We start from the raw sequence: 15214 nt of genomic DNA on the forward strand, positions 1-15214 counted from the left end.
ACACTTTTCTCATCTGACAAGTAGAAGTGCAACATCTGTCCCCACGTTCACCTAAATTGTGGGATAATAAAAGGGTTTCCAGCCGGGAGATGGTGGCGCACACCTTGAATCCCAGCACTCGGGAGGCAGAGCCAGGCGGATCTCTGTGAGTTCCAGGCCAGCCTGGGCTACCAAGTGAGTCCCAGGAAAGGCGCAAAGCCACACAGAGAAACCCTGTCTCGAAAAAACCAAAAAAAAAAAATAATAATAATAATAATAAATAAAAAATAAAAGGGTTTCCATGCCAGGTGGTGGTGGCTCAGCCCTTTAACCCCAGCACTTGGGAGGCAGAAGCAGGCAGATCTCTGAGTTCGAGGCCAGCCTGATCTACAAGGCAGTCAGGACCTCACAGAGAAACCCTGTCTCGAAAAACAAACAAAAAAAGATAGACAGACAGACAGGTTTCCTGTAGTGTTAGTAGTAGTGTCAGTCTCTAAGTGATGTCACTTTATCATTACTATTGCTATAATTATTATTCACTCAACACAATCCAAGACCAGAGGCCAAACACTAACATTGGATTCATGCCTGGATATCCTAAAATACCAACTAGTTAACTATGCCTCAATCCTGTCTCAGGGCTACTACTGACAACTGGGACACAGCTCAGAGATATCCTTAAGTCCCCCAGCCTGCATGGCCAAGGCAGATACTCACCTACAGCCCGGAATAGACAGGCACCATCCTCCTTCATTTGCTTGATGATGAAGCCTTTCTTGTCCCGTAAGGCCTTTTCAAACCAGTGTTCCTGCTAGAGGAAAGAGCCGGAGGTCAGCAACAGGGAAACCTGTTACCCAGGAAAGGCTGTACCCCCTCCCCAGGGTCCTGCCCTCAATTCCTGAGAGGACCAGATGATTGATTGGCAAAAAGGATACTGGGAAATTCACAGTCCTTCTTGACTACTCAGACTACAAAGCAAGAGATTCAGTCACTGGACAAGATCAAGACTTAATCCCAGAGAGGCCCCAGATCCCCTGGAAATTTCATCTGCTTTCAGATCCCTGCTCTAGATATTACAAGACCTGGCCCAGGCAGTCAGAGGCATAGACTCCGTAAGTGCCTAGATGCAGAATGTGGTTCTCTATCAAGAAGTTTGACCCAGGGGAGATGCTGAAGAGAATAACTAGCTAAAATGGAGATCTTGAGCCTATAAACATCTGGGAAATTCTAAGAAATACTGTGTAAGGCAGAAAGAGAACCAATTATGATCTCAAGTGTGTCCAAATATATTTATATATACAGGTACACAGTCTCTTGCATACATATGTATACAAACATATATATAGTACAAAACAGAAAAAAAGTAGACAATAAATATAATTCTAAGTATTCGTGCTATAGGTGATTTTTCTTAACCCCCTTTCCCAATAAAGATACACAATTCTTCATCCAAAATTCCAAATTCCTAGATGCTCTGAACATCAAGAGACTTGAAAAAACACAGAAAACCCAAAGTCTTAATCTAATTCATGTCCCATCATAACCTGAACAGAACCGACATATACCCAGACACCCTACTTGAGGGTGAAGATTCAAATATTTTCATGCAGAAACCTTCAGGCACTTGGCCATAAGGTACTCCTCCAGCCTCTGCTCAAGTGTTCTATAACACAAAGTCTAAACACCAGGAGACTTTCCCAAAGTCTGCATATTTTCACAATTCCAAATTACATTGGATCCCAAAGGGTTGGTTAATTGAACCTATACAAACCCATACTTCCAAATTAAAATAATAATGACCTTGACAGCCTAAGACATTTCCATTTCAAAATGAAGCAGAAGCAGATCTTTCTCAGGCTCCTCACGCCCTCTGCTGGCTGCCAGTAGCAGATAACTTGACCCAGCAACAGGGCTGTACTACAGAATATGAAGTCTATTCCTAGGGGACATGATCCTACCTAGGAACTTAGAGGATCTCTGCTAAAGATGACTACAAAGGGCCATTTTTGTAGCCCACTACAGGCAATGGGTATGCTCCATTCCCTAAAAACACAGAGAGATCGCTGGCAGAGTGGGCAGAGTGTCTGGAGGGCTAAAGCCCTGGTTTTCTTTTGGTTGTGGTTTTGGTTGTTGGAGATAGGTTTTCTCTGTGTAGTCCTGGCTGTCCTGGACCTCCATCGGTAGAAAAGCCCTGGTTTTCAACCCAGCCAGCTCCATTACTGCACTGGTCCCTGGTTGTAGGAAGCTGCCTAAACTTGTCATACCAGTTATAAAAATGGGAAGCATTTGGTGTACTTGACACATCTGTCAAGAACTCAGGACTTTTGGCAGGACCTAAAGAGGCTCTGGAATAACATATATGGTGAGGTGACCACTAAACCTAAGAGGGGAAGAGGCCAGCATAAAGAGATGATGCACAATGGAGATACGTCAAAAAGCCCTAGGTGAGTGGCTAGGCAGAAGATGAAGAGGGACAAGGGAAGACGTGGGCAGCCCCACCCTCGGGGCCCACCACAGCGGGAAGGTGTGACTTCATTTGCAGAGATGACAAAGGCACCGGAAGCCTTTAATGTGCTTCCCTGTTGGTGCACTACCTTCCAGCAGCCCAGGCGCTCCTCCCACCCTGGAGGCTGTGCGCTAGTACACTAGCTAGGTCAACCTTGCTCACACTGACAGCCATCTCCCAGAACCATGAGGCCTAGTCCGTCCAAGGGTGTCCAGAAGAGAAAAGTTGAACTATAACCCCACACTGATAAAAGGGAGAGTGCAGAGGGAAAGAGCATCCTGCCAGGTATGGGAGGAAGACAGAAGAAAGGGCAAGAAGAGAAAAGGGGCTCCTAGTTAATCATCTCCCAAAATATGAGTCACCCTACGCTGAACAATGAGGACAGAGAAATGAATCAGACTTGTCTCTATCGTGATAAATTAGGGGAGGGGTAGAGAAATAGGTCACGACCACACACAGTATGAGTGGGACTGCAAAACAGATGAACACTCCCTGGCTTTTGTAAAACAGAAAGAGACCTTACCTTGACAACTAAGGCTGGCACTTGGGCAAAGCATTAAGACCCCCAGACCTCCAGAAATGCTTGCTAAGTGGATGAGAAAGTCATTGCTGCCCCTCAGCACCAGAGATGCTCAGAGCCTGGCAATGTGGACAGTGGAGCAAGGATCGAGCAAGACTGGGCAGCTAAGCAGGGAAAAGCAGGAAAGATGAACTCACATTAGCTGAGTGCTTTGCCCCATGCCAGGTGCCAGATACAAAGGTGACCTCATTCAATTGTCCTTACCACAACCCAAGTGGCAGGAAGCATTATCCACACTGTACAAAGGCAGAAAGGAGCTGCAGTTTGGGCGCTAGCGAAGCCTAGTACTATAGCAGCAACACATGATGTGCCATGAGCAGTGGCACATGCCTGGCAGCAAGTCCTGGGGAAATTCTGCCTTGTCCCTAGAAATAAAGAAGCCTGAATAGACAGACCTTTTGCGTAAGTGGGGTGTGGATCTTAAGGTAACTGAATGGCACCTAGGCCTGAATCTAGGGGATGAATCACTAAGCAGCCACTGGCCTTGGCACCCAGTTGAAAAACCTAGAGCTCTCTTTCCCTCCCTCTCCCACTTCAGGAAGAAAATGTTTAGGAAGTGCTGGAGTGCTAGAGAATAGTTTACTATCAATAGGTTTAGTCAGTAGTGACGTCCTGACCTGAAAAGATCAAGTCTCAACCCTGAACTTTACAAGTTTAAGACCAAGCCTGGAGCAAAGCCCCTCCCTATCTCTAAGCCTTTGTAAAAGGACTGGACAATGCTCTCCCTTCAGGGAGTTTCCAGAAAGGTTTACCTCACCACCTGAACATGGGTAGGTAACGCCGTCATACAGGCGGGGGTCTCAGGCTGAATACACAGGTCAAAAGGAAAAAGCAAGCTGGGCATCAGTGTTCTTCGCTTCATGACCAGCTGCCTCACATTCCCACTGTCATGCCTTGCCCGCTGTGATGGACTATATCCCCAACACAAACCTCATGGCAGGTATTCTGTTATAGCAACAAGAGAAAAGTAAGAAAGGTGGTACCCAGAAGTGGGGTCATTGCATGCTATCTCATCACACAAACCGGTAGGCATTTTGAGGTGCTTTGCAGGAAGAATTTGGAAGGCTTTGGTCCTGTTGGCTAGATAAGACCTAGAGTGCGGGAGTAGAGCTTTACAGTATATTCTGGTGGGAATGTGCAGTAACAGAATACAGACAGAAATGTGAACAATACAATCCTGGTTAAAGAGATCTCAGCTAAGTACAAGGACTAGAGGCCGTAAGTTTTATATTCTGGCAAAATAATCTGGCTCATTTCTGCCCACCTGATCATTTGAGTGATGCTGAATTTAAAAGAAATGGACTAAGTTGCTTGGAGGAAATCTGAAGTCAGCATAACTTCTAGGCTGTAGTATAGTTATAACTTACTGTGGTTATTATTGCATCAATCCATTGAGAAAGCACAAAACACACACAAGATGTAGAAATGTACAGTTTGGTGAAGAAAAGAGCATCAACTAGGTTGAAGTTTTAACTGGGTATCATCCTTATAATCCTAACACTTGGGAGGTAGAGCCAAGAGGCTCAGGAGGGCAAAGTCAGCCTCAGCAACATAGCTAGTTTGAGGCCAGAATGGGCTACATGAGATCCTGCCTTAAAAAAAGTTATGGACATAAATATGCAGTTTGACAAGAAAAAGAACATGGCTGCCTTAAAGTTGAAGACAGTTAGGTTTGGACAAACTGGCTAGAAGTGTAATGAAATTTGTGCAATTAAGGAAAACCTTAAACCCTGTATGGTATATATATTGCCTCAAGGGCAAGACCCTACCAGGAAAGGCTCCAGGATATAAAACTAAAAACTCAGTTGAAAAACATTCACTTGAATGGCCAATGCCTAAAAAGCAGTCTCTAAACCGGTGGTTCTCACCCTTCCTGATGCTGCGATCCTTGAATACTGTACCCCATGTTATGGTGACCCCAACCATAAAATTATTTTCATTGCTACTTCCTAACTGTGATTTTGCTATGATTATGAATCGTAATGTAACTATTTGATATGCAGGATATTTGACAGGCGACCCCTAAAGGGGTCGGGACCCACAGGTTAAGAACTTTCCTGTTCAGTCAAGGCGGCACACAGAGGCCACAGCACCTGTGGTCCAAGCCGGCTAGACTACATCTGGAGCTGGAGCCTAACTTAACATCCTCCACATCATGTTGCTTTTTCAGATGCACAGAATTCAGCAATGAGATAATCATACAACCTTGCACCAAGGTTTCAGAAAGCCAATGAAACCAGGAAGTGTGAGGCAGGGTCAGATTTCCTGCAATAAGACCCTAAGACGTCATTTTATGAAGCTATGGAGGTGATGCCTACTTGCATGGTGCCCTCAAGGATATTGGAGATGCCAGAAACATCTGCCAAGGAAAGCTTTGGGCACTGAATAAAATTGACTCAAGACAGAGGCTACATATAGCCAAAGCAACAGAGCTTGTTGGACACAGGATGCCATCAAATGCATGAACTCAGGGTGTAGTGTTTTCCCTGCTGAGTTTCAGTCTCGTTTTCATCTAATCTTCCCTTGGCAATGTACCTATTCCTCTCTTCTGGAGTGGGAGAGTGTTTGCTCAGTGCCACTGTGTATTAGATAATACAACTTTTAATCCCAGCACATGGGAGGCAGAGCCAGGCAGATTGTTGTGAGTTCGAGGCCAGCCTGGGCTACAGAGTGAGTTCCAGAAAATGCCCCAAAGCTTTCAAACCCTGTCTTGAAAAAAACCAATAAATAAATAAATAAATAAATAAATAAAATTAAATAGATAATGCAACTTGCTTTGCTTTTTAATTTCACAGGGACTCACAATGAAGAGATTACTTTGAGTCTCAGAACAGACTTTGAAAATAAATTTTTTGAGGCAGGGTCTCACTATTCAACTGTGGCTGGCCTAGAACTCAGAGATCAACCTGCCTCTACCTCTCAAGTGCTTGGATTAATGTTGTATACCACCTTACCTGGCCTTGAACTTAAGATTTTTGAACACTAGAACTATTAAGAATTTGGATACTCATACAAATGAACTAAATGTGTTACCTATCTTGAGATGGCTATGTGACATTGAGGACAAGGAGTAAAACATTAACATTGAAAAGTAACAGGTTTGGGTGCCAAGTTGAGAATCAGTAGACTTGTGATAGTTAATCCTGTCAACTCCAATGGGTTTGAAATTACCTAGGAAACACACATCTTGGTGTGCCTGTGAGGGATTTTCAAGAGCATTAACCGATCGACAAGTGAAGACCCACCCTAAACCTAGCATCATTCCATGGGCTTGGGGTCCTGTGCTGAATAAAAGGGGAAAGGGGGAAAAGGAGAAAGTGAAGTGAATACCACCAGCATTCATCTCTGCTCCCTGACTGCAGACACAATGGGACCTCTGCCTCACACTCCTGCCACCACCAGACTTACCCACCGTGAGAGACTACATCACCTCAAACCGTAAGTAACAATAAACCATTCCCGCCTTCAGATGCGTTTGTCATAAGAAAAGTAACTAATACAACTGTCTTTACAGAGAGAGGAGAAGATTTAATACGGAAAAGGAAACCACACACATACGCACAGAGAAAACAGTGTGAAGACAGAGGCAGAGATTGGAGTGATACAGCTACCAGAAGCCGAAAAGGTCTAGAGTCTCTCCTAGCCCCCCAGAGGATGCTCACTAAGTACCAACACCTTGATTTGGGCCTAGTGAAACCCATTTGGGACTTCTGACCATCGAAAGTGCAACAGAATATATCTGTTGTTCTAAGCCCCACAGTCCATGGTTATTTGTCACAGCAGCCACAGGAAATTAATACATCCTCCTCGTAGTACTCCTTTGGTATGTGAGCTCCAGAGCTTTGTGGCTGTGAGACAACACAGCATGGCCCCCCTTCTGTACGATCTACCTCCCTAAGGAGGGGGTTAAAATGAAAAAGCAGTAGGGGCCTGGAATCCTCCCTTTCAGCCTGGGAAGTTGCTGACAGAGCCTGTGGGTAAAAAAGCTGCCAATAAAGGGGGAAGGGTGCAGGGAAGGATGGCAACAGCATTGGACAGATGTCTTCTCAGAGCCCATGGCCAAGAGGTGTTTAGTATTCTAGGCCTCCCGGCTTTGTCCCAGCAAGCTTGGAGCCAACACCACCCCCTCACCCAAAACACCCAGGAACACTGGCTCTGCTCCAGGAGTAATAAACACAGGCCATCTATCCAATGAGAAACACGAACATACTGCTTCTCTAAAGACCCATACAAGCCCACCAGAATAGAAGAAAGAGGAGGACTCCCCCAACCTGTTTCTGGGCCACCGAGGAATTACAAAGCTCCAAGATCCTATTATTTAGCGATAAAAACAAATAAACTACTGATATATGCTACCCCATGGATGTGCTCTGAACACATGCTAACCAAAAGAAGCAAAGTTACAAAGGACCTACATTATTATATGAATCTACTTGTTTCAGAATAGCTGATCAGTCCAGACAAATTAGTGGGTTGCCAGGGGCTGGAAAAAGATAAAAGAATTGGGGAGTGGGGTTAAAAGGTATTTTAAAAAATGATGGGGGTGGGGGCTAAAAGGTATAAAAAATGATGTTAAAAACATTCTAAAATTGATGACAGAAGTACAATTCTATGGATATCTTGAAAGCCACTGAATTATACTTTTATTTTGGTTATCTTAGCATTTCATTCTTTTTTTTTGTTGTTTCTTTTTTTTTTTTTTTTTTTTTTTGAGACAGGGTTTCTCTGTGTAGCTTTGCGCCTTTCCTGGAACTCACTCTGTAGCCCAGTCTGGCCTCGAACTCACAAAGATCCACCTGCCTCTGCCTCCCGAGTGCTGGGATTAAAGGCGTGCGCCACCACTGCCTGGCTTATCTTAGTATCTCAACACTAGCTCAGGCTGGTGTCAAACTCTTGGCAATCCTCCTGCCTCAGCTTCCGAAGTGATGGGATTATAGGTGTAAGCCATCACATTCAAAAACTGTGCACATAGGGCTGGCGAGATGGCTCAGAGGTTAAGAGCACCGACTGTTCTTCCAGAGGTCCTGAGTTCAATTCCCAGCACCCACATGGTGGCTCACAACCATCTGTGATGAGATCTTGGCTCCCTCTTCTGTGTATGTAATAAATAAATAAATCTTAAAAAAAAAAACTGTGCACATAAGTTCATTACAACACAAACACAAAACCACCAAAGAACCTATAGCATGTACCAGGAAGAAAGAAGCTCAACACTGGCTGAAACATCATAGCACATCTTCTAAAAAGTAACATCCGCAGAGCCAAGGGGCCTACATAAAATTCCATGAAGGGCAGAAGAGTGTAAAACAGGAAATTAAAGACAAGATTACATACAACTTTCTTCAGAGAAATGAGTCCAACCATCCTCCTCATCACTACCTATTTAATAGGTAGAGAAATCAAGATCCAAGCCAGGTATGGTGGTACATGTCTTTAATGCTAGTATTTGGGAGGCAGAGGCAGGCAGAGCTCTGAGTTTGAGGCCAGCCTGGTCTACAGACCAAGTTTCAGGACAGCCGGGGCTACACAGACAAACTCTGTCTAGGAGAGAAGGAGAGGGAGAGGGGGAGAGAGTGGGTGGGAGGGAGAGGGAGAGGGAGGGAGAGGGAGAGGGAGAGGGAGAGGAGAGAGAGGGAGAGAGGGAGAGAGGAGAGGAGAGAGAGAGAGAGAGAGGGAGAGAGAGAGAGAGAGAGGGGGGGAGAATGCAACTGATACTGAAAAGGGAACTGCCCAAAGACTACACAAAAGTTTAGTATAGAAAAAGAACTAGCCGGGCGGTGGTGGCACACATCTTTGATCCCAGCACTCGGGAGGCAGAGCCAGGTGGATCTCTGTGAGTTCCAGACCAGTCTAATCTAATCCACAGAAAGAGTTACAGGACAGGAACCAAAACTACACAGAGAAACCCTGTCTCAAAAAACGGAAAAAAAAAAAAAGAAAAAGGACTACCAGGCGGCGGCGGCGGGCGGCGGGGGGGGGGGGGGGGGGGGGGGGGGGGGGGGGGGGGGGGGGGGGGGGGGGGGGGGGGGGGGGGGGGGGGCGGGGCGGCGGCGGCGCACGCCTTAAATCCCAGCACTCAGGAGGCAGAGCCAGGTGGATCTCTGTGAGTTCGAGGACAGCCACCAAAACTACACAGAGAAACCAAAAAGAAAAAGAAAAAGGACTACAATCCATGTTGCCAGGTCAGGGACCATATGCTGCTTCCTACCAGCCAACCACCCCAATTCCAGATGGGCAAGCTTCTAAATGCAAGGAGATGTGTACTATGGATGGATAAGCCCTCTTGGGAAAAAAAAAAAAAAAACAAGATGGTTCTGGGGCAAATTATTCATCCTGAGCAAAAAGAACCAGTCAAGGTGGGCAAGGCTAGATATCTACACTCTAATAACCCTCATGAATTTTTGCCCTAAAATGAGAGTTCTACAATAATCATAAAACCAGTTCAACAATTAACACTAGAGTTTGAACTCAAGCCTGCCCAGCTCCAAACTCCAAATTCTTTCCACATACAACTGTGGAACTTGATAGCTGGCCACAACACTGCCACGCATCATCCTTAAGCCTCATACCAAAGCTTGCCCATCACACCTCTATGGCTGGGAAGCAAGGAGGAAAGAGAAGGAGCCCAGCTCCTCTTCAAAAGACACCCACTATTCACTGTCAACTTCAGGTACAGGGGCTTTGAGACCCTAAAACCCCAGAGCTAACCGACAACTCCTCAGCACGTGTGCAAGAGAGTAAGGAAAGTGCAGAGCGCAGCTGCAGCAGCTCTAGTAGTTCGTCTTGCAAAACTCGACAGACTTAGACGTGGACCCCAGACACACGGACTGTGCTGCAGACACACGGAAGCCTAGCATCCTCCGCTACCTCAGCATGGACGCCCTTTCTCCAAGATCTCTGGGAGGTCTCCCACCCAGCTCAGGATGCTTGTAAGTCACTGTTTTCAGTCGACAGGCTCTCAGCCAGGTGACCATGCCTGGAAAAGGAACTCTCTAACATCATCTCCCTCCTCAGCACCTTGACCCCAGATACCTGGAGAATCCTAAAGGAATCAAGTACAAAGTCATAGAGCTGAAACCAGATTCACCATGAGACTAATCATCATCCCCTTCTGCCAGTGTCAAACCAGCTCTAGGTTACAAACATCTTCAGCAACAGCTGTGGACCAAGATCAGGGTAGCAGAACCAATCTCCCTTCTTCTCATCTCCAAAAGGCTCAAAGTTGAGCCAGGGGAGGCAGGGAGAAAAGGAATAGCTCTGTCTTCCCTTTGTCCCCACAGCAGAACAGAAAGCCTCTCCCCTGTCCTAGGGAAGAGCAGGTTTTGTGAGTTTATCAGATCTTACTTCCACGTTCTTATGAGGAGGAATGTAAGGGCAGAAATGAAAGGGGGTCTAAGAATGTGGCCTTTTGTATCTTCATGAACAACATACCTTCTCTGTCCCTGGAACAAGGAATGTATAGCTCTGTAAGAGGCAAAGAGACTTTACAAGAACCAGGGATTCATGTAACTCCTGGACCTGACATCTGTGAATCCAGATGATTTGTTCTGTCAGAAATGATAGGAAAGGAACAAGAACAGTAGATGTGAGACCACACTCTGCCCCCTGTAAAATAGAAAACAAATGAGACAAAAGGAAATGGGATGTGAGAGAAATTTTCAAGACCCTGGAAGTGGGAAACAACAACTGAAATAGGATCAGAATCTACCAGTTTGACGGACACCTCAGGCTTCTGCTCCCAGGATCCGACCACCTTTTTGGCTCTGACCTGAGGACAAGGAACTGTTAAGACAAGAACACCCAGCTCTTCTGTCCGAAGGAAGAAGCCTCTGGCCATACTGAAGATGACTTCATGTCCTCTCCCTGGTGACAGAGAATCACCTGGTGTGTTGGGAGGAGAGCTACGTGCCTAAGCAAGGATTCAGACCTCAGTCCCCAAGGCAAAGAGTCTCCTGCCCCTAAAGGAAATGTTTCAGATGAAAGAGGCCCAAACTGTTTTCCTCAGAATTATACCCTGCCCATGTCCCTGAGCCTCAAGTCCCCCCTAAAAAGAATCTTATGTTCATAAAAGACTCCTATAAAGAGCATACTTATGTTGTCTTATGTGGCAGCCCCAAAAGATTCAGGTCTCAGATCCTAAGGTGTAGAGCAATCCCTTAAACAACTGATGTGAAGTTGAAAGCCCTTGGAAAGAGATTAAGACCACGTTCCTCAGGGACCTCATAATCATGCCCCCAAAGAAAAGTAACAGCACTCAGTCCTGGTGGGAAACAGCATCCTGTCTCTGGAGAGCACTCCAAGTTCCATGAGGAGGAACTTCAGACATTACCTCTACACACACACAGTCTTCAGGAGCATGCCTGGGGCTCCTGTTCCTAAAGAATTCCTTATGTCCCAGAAAAGAGAGCCTCAGGCCCTGAAAGGCAAGATTAGGAGGAGACCTTTGACATCCCCTCTGGGTCTCCAGACAGTCCATGTCCTGAGGCTGGAGTTTCCAAGGCAGGGATTGGACAGGGCCCATAGTTTCCATGCTAGATTCTGGGACCTCATCTGCAAAGTCAATAGGTGAAAGTTCTCCAGGACAGATGGAGCTCTAGAGCACTTCCTGAGGGAAGCCTCAGGTTTTTTCCAAGAAACTTAATCTGTCTTTAGTGACTTGAAAGTTTTTTTTTGTCCTGTGAGACTAACAGCTCAGCCCCTGGAGAATCAGAGAATTCTTTAGAAGGGGGAAAATGGGATGTTGAATCCCAGAAGTGAATTTCAATCAGTAAGACATATATCCTTAGGAGAATATATAACCACCCAAGAGCACAGACACCAGTCTGTGATGAAAATATATCTGGAAGAACTCTTCTTGCCTGAAACATCTGTAACTGTCATACTCCTGAAGAGGCCACAAGCCTAGTCTGTAAAATCCCAGTCCATAAGCAAAGAGGTCTTTACATCAACATCACCTGTGATCCAAAGTTCTAAGTCTCATTCATTTGAAGAAAGATTCAGGTCCCTGGCTGAATGGTAGGGTGAAGGCAAAGAGCCCATCTCTGAGAAGAAACCTAGGATCCTGGACTCCAAGGATGCAGGTCTCAGCCCACGGATAGAAAACTCAAACCAGTGCCACTCAGAAAGGATGAGACAGGATGTGTCCCTGGTCCTAGGTATTGATTGTGGCCTTTGTCTCCAAGAATTAGAGAACTCTATCTACCAGAAAGAAGTTTCACATCGCTGGAGGGATGCTTTGGAACTCACTATCTAAAAGTGTGTGCGTTTACTCTTAAACCCTCAATTCTACAAGGAGGTCTAGGTCCTTGATAGACAGACGCTCAAGACTCCCGACGAGGTCACAGGCTTGGCTGGTGAACAGACCCGTAAACTCTGCAAAGGAGAAGAGGGGCCCTCCTACATGAAGAATGTCGGATTCTTTAAAGGGTTACGTTTCTTGGGTATGCTTAGATCCTATCTGAGGACACTACTTTATCTAAGTTCTTTCAAGAGGAAATCTCAGACTCCTCCTAAAGAAAAGAGCTCTTAAGTCACTAAACCAAAGTCCCTTAGCAGCGAGACCTGAGATCTTCCTCTCAGGAAGGGATCCAACCTACCTGTCACTCCTGGGGGCTTCCCACCATCAATCATGCAGATGAGACCCCAGGACCAGGACCGACAAGTACGGGCTTCAAAAGAGCTCCCAGACCTCACCTTGAAGTATCTTAGCATACTTAGGGCCCCTAATACCAAGCCCTTGCGGGGAAATGAGGTTTCATCAGGCCGTCACCACCAGAGAAGCATGTCAGGCCCAGCAACAAGACCTAGGACTCTTGGACCAATCCGAAACAACATTTCCTTGGGTCCCTTCTCAGTCTGGTGGACTCACGTGCTGTTTGTTATCCGCCAGCCCCTCACCTTGCAGCCCTTACCTGCTCGACAGTGGCAGGATCCATGGCCTCGATGCGTGCCGCAGCAGCTTCGTATTCGTCTTCACTGTTGTAGCCTGCTCCGACCTCTTCACGTTCCGGACTGCCCCCGCCAACTGCGCCAACGCCGGGAGCTTGACGCCGCCGCTTGCTGTGCCCCGGCCCCGAGCAGCAGCCGCCCACGCCCACGGTACCACCCACGCCCACCACCACCCCTGCCGCGCCCACCCCCGCAGTTGCCGCACCAAGAGTGTCGCCAGGACCGCCGCCGGGGCCACCAGGGCCCCCACAAGGAGGTGGAGAAGCCTGCTGTGGCCGAGGGCCCGCCACTGCGCCAGGAGGCACGGCTAGTGCCCAACGATGAAGAGCACCGGGCGGCCCCGGTAGCGGGCCCTGGGGTGGTGGTGAAGCCCGGGGACGAGCCCCCACGACGCCGGAGTCACGGTCGCGCTCTCCTCCACCCACGCCCGTGCCGCCGCCGCCCACGCCCACACCCCCGCCGCGCCGAGGCGCTGGGGGCAACGGCCCGGGCGGCGGCGGTTCGTTGGCCGGGTCGGCGTCGGGAGGTGGCGGCTTCTTTTTGGGGAGAATAGTCATGGCCGCACCGCCAAGTACCCCACAGCAAACCAGACGCTGAGAACGCCGGGAGAGAACCCGGATGAGGGGGCTACTGTTGTGCGCGAAGCACGATGGGAACAGCGAGGCCTGGATAAAGAGCTCGGGACACCGGTTCGAAAACTGTAGGCAGTACGCAGGTCACACCCGGAGGAGATCCCGGATGTGAGGTCCAATAGGATGGTTCAAAGACGAATCTGTCGTAGTCTTTTCTCCCTCCAAGTCCAGCCAAGCTTATTGCTACCTTGTTCCGGGATCGGCTTCAAAGGAAACACAACCAAAACAAGCACCTCTTCGCCCCGCCCCTTCACAGGTTCTTGAACTACCGGGTGGGGCCTCCCGGGCTGTGCGCACGCGCAGCAGGACACAACCCTGCCTCTTGTTCGGAAGTACGTGGGCAAAATTGTCGCGGCGGTCACAACTGCAGACACCAGCCAATTGAAGAAGCTGCGTAAAGCCTTGACAACACCCACGAGCCAATCAGGGGCGAGCGCTTGCTCTCTCGTGTCCTCAGTCTCAAATTTCAAAGTCTGCAGCGGTGATCCTAGCTTTTTTCGTCGGTCGCGTTCTGTTCTTTACTTTCCCCGAGGTTCTAACCCACAGGTATCGGTACTATGAATAACCAGAGTAGTCGGCCTGGCGATCAATACAACTCGTGTTCTCAAGGAGTCCGTCCGGAACTCACTCACACTCACTGGAAAATATCAACATTCCCAGAGCGTATCATCCTCTGTAGCGTCACTTCCGATTCCTCCCAGCTGTAAACCCGAAAAGGCGGACCCTGCTTCACCCTGACAACAAACGTAATCTTGCGGTGATTGGTTCACGGATTCTGTCCATCACTTTAGATGGGCCAATCGCTAGACAGACATGCACCATACCTATAGTTAGTGTTTGGCGGAAAGACACGCCTTTCTGTCACCTCCGCCCTCTTACCCTCACGTTGACCTCCTCAAACTTATGGCTATTGCGCAGGCTCGGTACAGCCTTTATTACCATCTCCACTCCACCCCCCCACCACCCGCATCCCTTAGTTTACTCAGCAAAGAGAATGTTTATGAACCAACACTGTCAGCAGCGAGTGTCCCCCCGTGGTGTTGGCAAAATTCTAGATATTGAGCAGCTAGGACGCTACTAGCTTGGCCCTTAATGTTTGAGTGTTTGGAGCAAGTCAGTTAACACCTGATCCGTCATCTATTTCTAGTTCTCTGTAAAATAGCAATAATTTCTGTGTGTTAGAAATTAAGGCCAATAAACAGCCTGGTTCTGCGCATGGCACACAATAAGTACTATATAAATTAGAACCTATGGTAGTACAGGAGAGGATCCTGGACTTTGATTCTGTATAAGGAAATCCTCAGTTCTAGGCACCCACAGATCATTATGAACTATATCACCTTGTGCAAATTGTCTCTTGAGATTTCCTAACAAAAGTGCAATATCAAAAATGGGGTTATCATCGCTCTGGAGGCTCAGGCAGGACAATGAAGAGCTCAAAGCCAGGGGCTGGAGAGACGGCTCAGTGGTTAAGAGCATTTGCTCTTCCAGAGGACCCAGGTTCAATCACATGGTGGCTCACAAATATCTGGAATTCCAGTTCCAGGAATCCAACACCCTCTTTTGGCT

The 15214-nt window shown here is 47.5% G+C and overlaps 1 protein-coding gene across 5 annotated transcripts in view; it reads right to left on the bottom strand.

Annotated features, from left to right (window-relative positions):
• Positions 1–14332, bottom strand: part of Otud5 (OTU deubiquitinase 5) — a 34662-nt gene extending 20330 nt beyond the window's left edge. For 2 of the 5 annotated variants that reach the window (XM_028881369.2, XM_028881368.2), the window contains exons 1-3: positions 13219–14331; positions 12977–13089; positions 697–790 (exon numbers count right to left, since the gene is read on the bottom strand). In XM_028881369.2, the coding sequence (XP_028737202.1) occupies positions 697–790; positions 12977–13089; positions 13219–13570 (559 nt within the window). In that variant the 5' untranslated portion in view covers positions 13571–14331. Of the gene's footprint in view, positions 1–696; positions 791–12976 lie in introns of all 5 variants that reach the window. The other 3 variants (XM_028881370.2, XM_028881366.2, XM_028881367.2) reach the window with 3 other exon arrangements.
• Positions 14333–15214: the final 882 nt, after the last annotated feature.

This window comes from Peromyscus leucopus, chromosome X (genome assembly GCF_004664715.2).
Source record: "Peromyscus leucopus breed LL Stock chromosome X, UCI_PerLeu_2.1, whole genome shotgun sequence".
NCBI classification, from domain to species: Eukaryota; Metazoa; Chordata; class Mammalia; order Rodentia; family Cricetidae; genus Peromyscus; species Peromyscus leucopus.